Here is a 12,579-nt window from a genome sequence, read left to right as displayed (position 1 = left end):
TGCCCTGGTGTAACTAATATTATCGAGCAACTGGAACAAAATTTCGAAGAAAAATTTATTGAAACTGTCAACTACAAACAGTGCATAACAAGTGAGAGAACTTCATTACAAACATTGATATCTAGTGTAGATGAATTTTTGGAATCTTTAAGTAGTGGTTTAAAAAAATTACTGCTACACTCTTTTTTAGTAAATAAGCAAAGAGACTTTATTAATGACAAAAAAACTAAATTGTTGAAGAACGAATGCGTTGTAATTTGCGATTTTTCTGAGAACTACGCGTTTGTAATACAAAATTCTGTACAAGGCATACATTGGAACAACGATCAAGCAACAATACATCCTTTTTCTATTTACTACAAAGATAACAAAGACGAATTGAAAATAAAGAGTTTTGTCTGTATTTCCGAATGTTTACGTCATGATACTATTGCTGTTCACGTATTTCAAAGACATTTCGTAAAATTTATAAAAACAAATTTAAAATGTGTCAATAAGATAATATACTTTTCGGACGGTGCGAGTGGACAGTATAAAAATAAAAAGAATTTTATAAATCTTACGCACTATTTTCAAGATTTTGAAATGACAGCTGAGTGGCACTTTTTTCTAACATCACATGGCAAAGGGCCGATGGATTCGCCGGGTGGCAACGGCCCGCGGAGAGCGTCGTAGGTCGCGTAACTGAAATCGCGAAGGTGTAGGGAACGAAAGGAATGATAGAAGGCGCAGAGTGAAAGAGGCGATAGGTGTAATAGAAATATATATTCTACGTGTATTTGTACAGGACGGTGCAGAGAGAGAAGCAAAGCGAGAGAGACGTAAAGAACGAGTGGTACTTACATCAGCTGCCGCTGACGGCGAGATTAGCCACGAGGCTCGACAATAAAAGTTCGGTCTATCGAACGCCGATACACGCCGCAACCGGTAGCACTCAATTTAGCACTCGATCTATCACTCAAATTAGCCACGAGGCGACGCAAAATCACAAAACGAATCTAGTCGTCAATGGCACAGCCAAGCTATGAATTTCTAACGCAGTCGCACGTGTGTCACCAATTCGAGAGGCGTCAGCTAATTGCCTCCTTTGTCAAGCAGCACCTCTCTTTCGCGGCACCCCGGCTCGCCAGTCCTACCAACCTACGCGGCCTCTCTCTCTGCTAGCGTTCTCTCTTACCTTAGTTCAGCTGCTGTCGTCCACTGCGGCTGCTAGTAGTATAATATAAAAGTAGATACATGAATATGTATATATATTATTGTTATATAATTAATGTGGAGAGAGAGACATAACAAGTTGTTGACAAACTCGTTATAGAACTCTGAAACGACTTGCTGCTCGAGCAAGCCTTCAAAGAATTAATAATCCAATTCGTACTCCAAAAGAGTTATTTGACTGGGCTACAGAAGCTTTTCTAAGTGTGACGTGTTGTTATTCAACCAATAAAGAGTACGACGAAGAAGAAAAACGATTATCTGCACGTTTTCAAAAAGCTGTTATGATAAAAGAAACTTTGAAATATCATTGCATGATGCCGATCTCACTTCAAGAGCTGGAAGCAAAACAATTCTCTTTATATGAAAAAAAAAAAATTGTAAAAATTTTTAAGTAAAAATTTGTATGAATTGTAACAATAAATATTAAGACCAAGGCAATGTTGAGAAAAAAAATGTACATAGAAATTACTAATGAATTAAAATCCGAATATATCACTTTATTAGCTAAAATAATGTTATTGTTTATTGTATTTTTCCTGATTTGATATACAACCTTATTTATAAATAAATAAGGTATACAACTAAATTTATTAATAAATAATACTATTGTATTAATAATGTAAAACATATTGTACATACTATAAGCAATATATATTACAGAGAAGAACGGTATGAGGTGAGAATATGTGGTGTACCTTGCAACTGGTGCGCCGACGTCAGGTACCGCGCTTGTTTATTTAATTTTTTTGCAATAGTAATTATTATGTTTCCATCCAGAAAAATAACATTTTCGATGTAAAATTTGATGCAGAATACGATAAAAATACTTTAAAGGCGCTAAACCGTGGGCCTCGTTGTTAAAAATTGATTTAAACATTTTTATTGTTTATAAAAATACGAAATTTTATATAAATTTTTTTGAAACATTTTTTTTCTTAAAGTTCACTTTTTGACTTTCAAAATGAAAAAATAAAAGTTTTTCTAGCTAAAAAAGAACCAGAGTTATAAATTTTTGAAAATGAGTCTATAAGGCAAAAATCACGAAAATCTCAAATTTTTCGACCCCCTCTACTTTCGAAAAAAAAAAAAAAAATTCCTAGGACACGTGTCTCTTTTTTTCGATATCGAACACGTAAAAAAATTTTCAGGCAAATCGGAGATGGGTCGGTCAGAAAGGTGTTTGATTTGTAAAAGAATGACCCAAATATAAGATCGAGACAAAATATTTGAGCTACATCACTCAAGTACACTAGGGGGACCTCAGGAGTAAAGAGAACATGGAATCGTATTAGAATTCAAGAATATCGGGAAAACTTAAAATCAAATATTAAAAAGCGGATTAAAAATTGTGAAAATTATCAAAGAAATGAACTGAAAAGAATAAAAACCAACCAGTGTTTTTACCTGCCACTACATGTTAATTCTCGCAAGATTATCGCTCTGGTTAATTTGGGTTAGGTTCGATGCACTCATACTTCGGACAGCGGACTTTCGACTACCTGCCGTCTCCATAACATAAAGCAGCTATATAAAAAAATCTTTGTTTCATTGAAATTACTCTCAATTAACGTATTTTAATCAATCAACAAAAACTATTATATCTATATCTATAAGTAGGTGACGTCACGCTCCTTATATAGTCATGAAATTTGACTTTGGTACTAAGACAATCATATAATATATGAGGTGGCGCCGTTTAATATGCTAATTGATGTACTCGTAAATAGATTGATGAGTTTAGCCAGTTGCATTAATTCAATGAAAATAAGAGAAGAACTTATAGATAGAACCGTTACAAAAGTTTGGTCAAAAACCTATCATTGTATAATTATACAAAAAGTAATAGATATTAAGTAGAAATTCCATCAGTTATTAACTTTCAATTCACCAGTCATAGAAATACGAGGTATGATCAAAAAGTAAGGTGAATTTTTATTTTTCTCAAAAAATATTTATTTATTCATCAATTTTTATTTTATCTCCTTCAAAGTAATCCCCCTCGGATATAATGCACTTGTGCCAACGCTTTTTCCAATCCTCAAAGCATTTCAAAAAATCATTTTTTGTGATCTTGTTTAGTTCATCCTTCGATGCCGTCTTTATCTCCTCAATCGTGGCAAAACACCGTCCTTTCATGGGCCTCTTCAGTTTTGGGAACAAGAAGAAGTCACAGGGGGCCAGATCTGGGGAATACGGTGCCTGTGGCATCGTTACTGTGTTGGTCTTAGCCAAAAATTCGCGCACAAGCAACGATGTGTGAGTAGGGGCGTTATCATGGTGCAAAAGCCAATTTTTATTTTTCCACAAATTCGGACCATTCTGGCGGATTGCTTCGCGCAAATTGCGCATAACTTGCAGGTAATATTCCTTATTTACTGTTCTACCCTGTGGCAAGAACTCATGATGCACCACGCCCCTGCAGTCAAAGAAAACTGTAAGCAAAACCTTTACATTTGATCGAACTTGGCGTGCTTTTTTGGTCTTGGTGATCCAGAATGCCTCCACTGGGACGATTGAGTCTTAGTCTCGACGTCATAACCGTATACCCATATTTCGTCACCTGTTATAACCCTGTTGAATAAATCTGGATCATCGTTGACGTCATTCAGTAGCTCTTGGGCGATGCTCATGCGACGTTTCTTTTGGTCGAAATTGAGCAATTTCGGAACAAACTTCGCTGACACACGTCTCATGTCTAAAACACTCGTCAAAATTGATTGGCATGAACCAAATGAGATGCCAATATCATCAGCAATTTCTCTAATGGTAATTCGACGATTTCCCTACACTATTTTCTTCACTTCTTCAACATTCTCATCAGTTGTTGATGTGCTGGGGCGTCCAGAACGAGGTTCGTCGTCGGTGTCTTCTCGGCCTTCTTGGAAGAGTTTATACCACTTGTAAACATTTTTTTGGCTTAAAGTAGACTCACCGTATGCCACTTTCAGCATTTCAAGTGTTTTGGAACATTTGATTCCATTTTTCACACAAAATTTAATGCAAACTCTTTGATCCGTGGTTTTAAACAGCAGGAAATCGTGGAGCACGCAAAACACTTCTAACCTTGATGCCTCTCACAAACAAACCAAACATACTACAAAGCTGTAATTTGGAACGTATGTTCTAGACGAGTGTACCGACATAACCAAATAAAAAAGTCGAAGATCGAACGGACGTAGCCCGCTAAATTTCAAAATTCACCTTACTTTTTGATCACACCTCGTATGTTCAACGTATAAACGGAGAATAGTAAGATTAAATAGTTTATCACAGTTCAGTAAGATTAATATGATTTGGTTTGAACAGAGGCTAGTGGTATTGTTATTAACATTTAACTTGCACACCTCATTTTGGCCACGTAACTGCTCGGTGGGGTAAATCTACCCCAGCCCGAAAAACATCGAATAAATAAGAGAATTTTAGATATTTTGCTATGAAAATTTTTTCTAGTATATTTCAAACCTTTTACTACAAAAAACAATATTCAGGTTAACAATTTTTAATGTTACACGCACTGAAAAAAATTGTTGAAAAAAAATATAAATAAAATTTATTTATTGTTAAAAAATGTCTGGGGTAAATCTACCCCCCATAGCAGTTAAGGGTTAATAATATAAAATAAATAAATGTATAAAATATATATATGCATAACACACAATACTAATGAAAAGAGTGGACCATTCTTTATGGTCACATTAAAGGTCTAGGGTAAGAAAATATTTTCGTAATCCATTTTCGAAAGCAGAGACTTGGAAGGATCTACGTACACCAAGTCTTAGTTCTTACCTTTAAAGTGTCGAGCTCTAGCCGTTCTTCTTACCAGAGAAGCCAAGTTTGTATGCAGAGAAAAACTCAGCTAAATATTTAAGTTCTCTCATATGTATGATTTTTACATTAGCAAGGTAATGAAGTAAATCCTGAGAGTGTTACAGCAAAACCAACATCAAAATATAGCACAGGCATAAGCTACTAAGTCTCTGTAATTTAATCTGTTGTTACATGAAATGATACCATCAGGCAGTAACTTAGATGAAGCCGGATTAAAAACTACATCACAGTTTTTGCGCGGCATATGGTCTTATAAAGCACAAACTATAAAGCACAGAAAAAAAACAGATGACGAGTGAGACAGATGAGAGACATATTATTACTGGTCAGAAAAGAATATCAAGAAGGCTAGCTACGAGGGGGGCCAATAAGTCTTTACAAAAAGAAGGAAAAATAGTCTTGCGTATGTAATTTTTATTTTATTTTTCAACATATTCTCCTTGAAGGTCGATCCATTTTATTAAACGGCCTTCCAGTTTTTTTAAGCCATCAGAAAAATATGATTTCTGAAAACCCTCAAAATAGGCATTTGTTTCGGCGATGACTTCTTCATTCGACGTGAATCGTTGTCCGGCAAGCCATTTTTTGAGGTTAGGAAATAAGAAAATGTCACTGGAAGCCAAATCAGGCGAATATGGTAGATGGTCAATTAATTCGAACTTTAAATGGTTAATTTTTGCCATCGAAACTGCACACGCGTGAACTCGAGCATTGTCTTGAAGAAAGAGGAATTTTTTTTGTTCAAGTGAGAACGTTTTTCTCTGATTTTTTCTTTCAGCTAACTTAATAATGACGCATAATATTGTCCAGTGATCGTCTGACCCTTTTCCAAGTAGTCGATGTAGATAATTCCATATGCATCCCCGAAAACCGTGGCCATAATCTTATCAGCTGATTTTACTGTCATTGCCTTCTTTGGGGCTGGTTCTCCTGCGGAAATCCATTGTTTGGACTGTTCTTTGGTTTCAGGAGTGTAGTGGTGTACCCATGTTTCGTTTACAGTTTGTGACAGGGCTGATAGCGATATTCGCTAACCCTGTGCGCGGCACTCTCCTCGCACGGATATAGCGGCCGAGCGTGGCTATGGTTAACATAGCATTCATGCGCTCGTGTCATTGCAGGGCCTGGAGAGGGGAGAGCGCGGCTGACGGAGAAAACGGCGCGAGAAGGAGCGAGAACGCGAAGAGCGTGAGAGAGAATGAGAGAGGAAGAGGAATGGGCGAGAACGCGGAAACCGCGGCTCGCGCCGCGAGAATGAGGAGAGCGGGAGAGATTGAGGACAGTTGGAGAGTGACCGTACGTTAATGAGGTCACGGCGCAAGAGAAGCTAGACGACGCGCCAAGAGAGAGAAACCCCAGGACGAGAGAAAGTCTTTGTGTCGCGAGTCTCCGGCTGCTGTTTGAACAGCCCCCCCGGCGATCATCATCAGACGATCGAGGAGCCGATCCCGGCCGCCAGCTGCCAACTAGCCGCCGCCGGTGATCCGGCGAGCCCCACTGCCGGCTGGACTGCGATTCCGCCGATGCCGGCTCTCCACCAGCGAGCCGCGGGGGGAGCGACCCGGTGGATTTGTTTCTGCTTGATTTTGCGGATCTCTCTCTCACGTACCAGCTCTCGCCCGGTACGACGCCGCGAAGTGAATTGTCGCAATTGATAGTCGAGCGAATCCGCTCCTATGTATTCTAGACTCGTCGCGTATGATAGTTGAGCGACTACGCTCCTATTCGTCGCCTGCTGTCGCGTTCTGTAGTTTGAGCGGACGCGCTCACCATTGTACTTGTAAAACCGTAGATGTAATTTCCGTTGGCGTAAATAAAGGGATCGCCTCTTTGTATTTATTCCGAATCCTTATGTTCACCTTTCCCGTCATCGCGGTAGATTCATGCCCGTGGAAATCAGCGCCGGCTTCCTTCACCGAAGTAGGACCTGTTAATAAATCGCAGGGGGCATAGCAGTGGCGCATTTGGCTGTGTCTTGAGGATATCCCCCCCCCCTTTGCAAGTTACGAGTCAACGCCAAAAGTCTTCCAGATTACGACGTATGCGTGCCAAAAGAGGTTCAGAGGTGACCACGCGGGTTCGTTTGTTTTCAACAGTGAGCAAACGGGGCACCCATCTAGCTGATATTTTTTATATCCCCAATTTTTTATGCAAAATTGAAATGATGGTACCCCTGTGGCCTCAACTAATTTTTTGCAAATTTAATCTTCTATCAACTCAACACCATATCATGGATTTTGTTGACCATTTCGGGCGTACTCACTTCTACGGGGCGTCCTGAACGAGGTTCATCTTTTGTTGTTGTACGGCCGTGTTTAAATTCATTTATCCAGTCATAAACAGTCTTAAACACAGGGGCAGACTTGCCATGAACGGCGTTCAACTCAACTGTGATTTCTTTTGGTGTAAAGCCTTTCAAATGACAATGTTTTATCACCGCTCGAAACTCTGTTTTTTCCATTTTTCAAATAAACCAATAACTTTTTGTTCAACCAACGCTCACAAAAAACGACTTAATGAATCGAGTTGAAACTTTGTAAGATATCTAGTTAGTAGTATTGCTTGCCAAAAACATCATAATTTATGCGTGACAAGCGCCATCTCTTGGATTTTTTAAAGACTTATTGACCCCCCTTCGTAAGAAGAATCAAGCACACGGTTACTACTGAGTTTTATATATTTCCGGTTAGCGTTTAAAGATGACCGTCGCACGTATAGTTCGTGCCTAATTGCTTTTGCTCATCTAAAATTAAATTGTTCAAATCTTAGAAGTTTTATATGTAAGTCAACAATGAACGTACAGAGACCAGTGACAGTGCATTTGAAAGCTCTTGAAAAAAACGATAATTCAATTTCGAAAATCCAATACTCTTAGCCCATCATTGGTTTCGGCCTATATCGTGAAAAAAAATCATAGCAAAATTTGATATACGTTATCTTTTTCCAAGTACTATCTATAACACTTATTATAAATTCAAATTCGTCGAATACAAGGCACGTAATTGAGTTTTTAATGGATATTAACCATTTTTTTAATTTAAAATATCTCGGTAAATTCGAAAGATAGAAAAATATTTAACTCCAAGGAAATGTTAGTTAATCTAAGTATAATGTAATAGAATTTATCAGATTTTTTTTCGAAAAAAAAATTTTTACTTTCTTTACCTGATATTTTATTACATGATGTGGATGAAATATTGTGATAAAACTATACATATCCATTCTTCTCATAAAAAAATTCATGACCTATCTAATGAAGGCAATTTATTTGCAATACAATTGCGTGAAATACAGTTCGTGGTATATGACAGCGTGTTTTGAGTTGGCTACTTCAATAATTCTATTACATATGATAGGTACTGTGATCAATAACAAATATTTAATGTTTGTTTAAATTAATTTTTTCAAATTTCAATGAATCTTTATGACGTTTAATATACATACAAGCAACATTGTATTTTTTAGTAAAGTTTTTATATTTGTATAGTCAACATAAAACAACAGTTTTCCAAAACACAATCATGATTTTTGTAAATAAGTTATCTTCAACATTGGTCGTCAATATATATAAATTTATTTATTAATTATATTCACTGTGTATAGTAAATATTTCTAATAATAATATCATCTAACATAATAATTAAACATTACTTTTACCAAAGTATCTATCTTTACTTTTAATTACTGCTCGGCAAATTCTAGGCATTCTGTTATCAAGATTGTTTATCGTATTTTCTGAGATTTTATTCTATTCTTCTTACAATATAGCCCATAGATGTGTCCGCGCCGTAGGACTTACCTTTTGTACAGTACAATTATGCTCTTTCCATAACAATTCAATGAGATGTCAATTCGGCGATTAGGTAGGCCAAACCATACGAGTACATTTCAGTTTTTCTCTTTCTTCAAGACTCTTTAGGTAACTTACGATGGTTAGATGTATGTTTTAGGTCATTGTCTTGTTAGAATATAAAATTAGAGCCAACCAATTATTCTAATTCCTGAAGGAATGACATGTCTTTAAATAATATTGTGATAGACTTCTTTCTTTAAAATTCCATCTATTTTTACAAAGCCGCCAACATAGAAATCTTCAAAACATACCCAAACTATTACTGATACGCTACCAAGCTTAACTGTAGGTACAATACAATTTTCTAAAAAATTTTTATTCATTCATCGACATATATAAATTTTCCGTTTGTTTCCAAATATTTCAAATTTAGATTCGTCATTTCATAGAATTTTTTTCTAATCAGCTGTAGTTCAATATCTATGTTCTCTGGCCCAAAATAAACGTTTTTTTCTGTTAACTTCTCAAAGTAAAGGTTTTTTAACAGCAACTTGACTAAAAAGACCTCGTTCTCGAAGTCTTCTTTTAATAGTTGTTTCACTTATTTTTATTTTCAAATTTGATTTGAGCTGCAGTTAATCCTCTATCGCGTAAATTAACTTGTGACATACAATTATTATTTTTTCCTTGGTTGTTACACTTGATTTTACATTCCTATGTCTATTTTTAGTGTTAAGTAATTTAGATACGTTATAATCCACGCTACGTTTGGGAATTTTCAGATCATGTGCAATTTGGCGATTGCTTTGACCAAGTTTGTGTAAGGCCTTAATTGTTGCACGCTCGTCCATAGATAAGTTTGACTTCGGTGGTATGGTCATTCAAAAGATCTTTTCAAAACTTAATTTAATTTTAATATTACTTATAAAATAGAAAATTTGACACTGAAATTTAACACTTACTAAAATTCGTACAATTTGTCTGTACATAACTGCACTATTATTTATTCAGAAAATAAGATATGTTTACTATCTGTACAAAAATTCTTAATATTATAACGGAAACATTGATTATGTCTTATTTCTTGATTTAATAAAGTATTTTGTTATAATCTTTTTTTACGATACAGGCCGGAATCAAAGATGGGAATCTTTTCAAGAGCTTTCAAATGCACGGTCGCTGGTCTCTGTACGTTTATTGTTGTTTTACATATAAAACTTCTAAGTTTTAACTAATTTCATTTTCAGTGGATAAAAGCAATTGACCGGCACTATATTTACATCGACTACTTTGCGCATGTGACGCGTAAAGCAAAGAAACGTACGGTTTTTTGAAGCCGAGAACATGGAATAGAACCGTTAATGAGAGTAAGAAAACGGTCCAGCGGGAACAGCCCGGTGAGCAACCATCAGTAGTCACCGCATTAGCGAACCCGTCCAGCAGCGGAGTCAGCTATCAGCGAGAGCATCAGAAAGATGCCATTTTCTTCGCCATGATCATCAGTCAATTTCTCTCTCTCTCTCTCTCTCTCCCTCTCTCTTCGTCTCTCTCTGTCTCTTGCGTGCTTTTCCGAATGACGTCTGATGATGATCAGTAGAGAATATTGCGGCTAACCGAAAATTTTGATAAGATCAAGGCATTTATTTTTGCGTTGATGATCATACTACTGTGGGCAAAAAGTAAGGTGAATTTTAAATTTAGACTTCGCGGGCTTAACATTTCGGGCTAGTTCTTTTTTTCTTGAGTTGGTAGGACTGCGAATTACATCTGGGACAAATTTCATGTCAATGTTATCATCAGTAATATATTTACGCTTGTGTTTACCAAACGACCAAGAGTGCATGTTTCGATTTTTACAATGTCTGATTTAATTGAGCAAAGAAGTGCCATCAAATTTTGTTTGCGGAATGAAATTTCGGCTGCGGAAACGTTGAGGATGTTGCGGAAGGCCTTTGGTGATTCTACCATGTCGCAGAAAAATGTTTATAAGTGGTACAAAGACTTCAAAGAGGGTCGAGAACGTGTTGATGACTTGGAGCGCTCCGGACGACCATCGACGTCAACAGATGACCAACACGTCAATAAAGTGAAGGAATTAGTGCTCGAAAATCGTCGGTTGACTGTTAGAGACCTTACTGATATGATCGGAATATCAGAAGGATCTGTGAAAACAATTTTGAAAGACCATTTGGGCCTACGAAAAGTCAAATCTCGTTTGGTACCGAAAACGCTCAATTCGTTCACTCGTTCTTCGTGACCATTTCGCCAAAAATTCGACGCATATCGTTCCGCAACCACCGTATTCGCCTGATTTGGCTCCGTGTGACTTCTGGCTATTCCCAAAACTCAAGAGACCACTCCGGGCAACGCGTTTCGAGTCGATTGAGGAGATAAGAGTTGAATCGAAGAAGACGCTGATGGCTATACCGGAAAGGGACTATTTGGCATGTTTCGAGGATTGGAAAAAACGTTGGCATAAGTGTATTTTATCGGGAGGGGATTACTTCGAAGGAGATGACATTGATGTAGAAGAATAAATAAAGATTTTTCATTTTACAAACAAATTCACCTTACTTTTTGCCCACAGTAGTACATTAGTGAGGACGCTTTCGAAAAAAAGTATTCCTATTTTATTGATTTCATCATCTCTTAAGTGCTTGTACCGTACAATCATATGATTTTATTATTCGGTGAATTATTTTTAGCTATGGCATATTCATGCGCCTTGACCCCTCTCAAATAATTTGTTGACACAAGCTTCGGCAATTTGTAGTCGTCAACGGCTTTAAATTGACTTTTCTATCATACATTAAAGAAAAGAAGCAAAACTGTAAAAAAATACAATAATTTAATTTCTTACTTTGTTTAAATTTCTTTTTATACTACATTATTAATATAGTATGCCTCATTTAATGTAGTCCAATTTTATAATTTTATTACTTTTTGAAATGATATACTCTATGTTAGAGTGCTGCGATACTGTTGAAGTGGAGAGACTTCCCATTTACATGCTATATGATAGACCGCCAAAGTCAAGAGTTTTTAGTGAACTTTTTTATAAGATGTGTGAACGATCATACCCAATTTTCCGATTTGATTGATTGCTAATATTATTATTTGATAGCTATTCAATAAAATAAATTATATAATATACTTTTTCAATTGTTAGATTTGTATTATCTGAAAACAATCAAACTATCTTAAGCGTAATAAGTAGCTACTTACATTCAAGGATATCAGTTGTGCTAAATCGCTTTCACTTGGAACCATAATGTGCATTGTTTCGTCAACTAACATGTTACGCTCATTTTCTAATGAAAAGTCTTTTATTTCCGCTGGTTCCGTGACCGCTAGTTCTTTTACTCGATCAGCATAACGAAGAGTATTCAAGGAATGCTCACAAGAACTCATCCCAGGACTAATCATGGCAATCTGTTTAAAAGACAGAAGTAAATAATATATTACGTTAATTAGATTAAAAAAATTATTGTATAAATTATAAAATAGAATTATTAGAGTTAATTGGAAACGATTTGTTAAGAAAAAAGTTAAGTAGTGTAAAATAAAGATAATAATTTCAGCAATCGCGGTTACGAGCTGCAAGGAGGTGAGTGCGGAGTGCACATGACTCTAAACAATAACAATAACAAATATATCCATACCATTCATTAACTGAATCAACATATCTTCTAAATAACTGTTATTGTTATTGTTTACTGTTGGATCTGTATTTATTTAGCTTC

At 36.2% G+C, this 12,579-nt stretch overlaps 1 protein-coding gene across 3 annotated transcripts in view; it reads right to left on the bottom strand.

Moving 5' to 3' along the window:
- Window positions 1–12,579, bottom strand: part of LOC131675475 (kinesin-like protein Klp10A) — a 929,209-nt gene that overhangs the window by 283,780 nt on the left and 632,850 nt on the right. For 2 of the 3 annotated variants that reach the window (XM_058954469.1, XM_058954468.1), the window contains exon 9: window positions 12,062–12,268. In XM_058954469.1, coding sequence (XP_058810452.1) covers window positions 12,062–12,268 — 207 coding nt within the window. Of the gene's footprint in view, window positions 1–11,860; window positions 11,961–12,061; window positions 12,269–12,579 lie in introns of those variants that run through there. The other variant, XM_058954470.1, reaches the window with a different exon arrangement.

This window comes from Phymastichus coffea, unplaced genomic scaffold, assembly GCF_024137745.1.
Source record: "Phymastichus coffea isolate CEN01 unplaced genomic scaffold, Cenicafe_Pcof_1.1 PCOF00023, whole genome shotgun sequence".
NCBI lineage: Eukaryota > Metazoa > Arthropoda > Insecta > Hymenoptera > Eulophidae > Phymastichus > Phymastichus coffea.
This window is presented reverse-complemented; position numbering and strand designations above follow the sequence as displayed.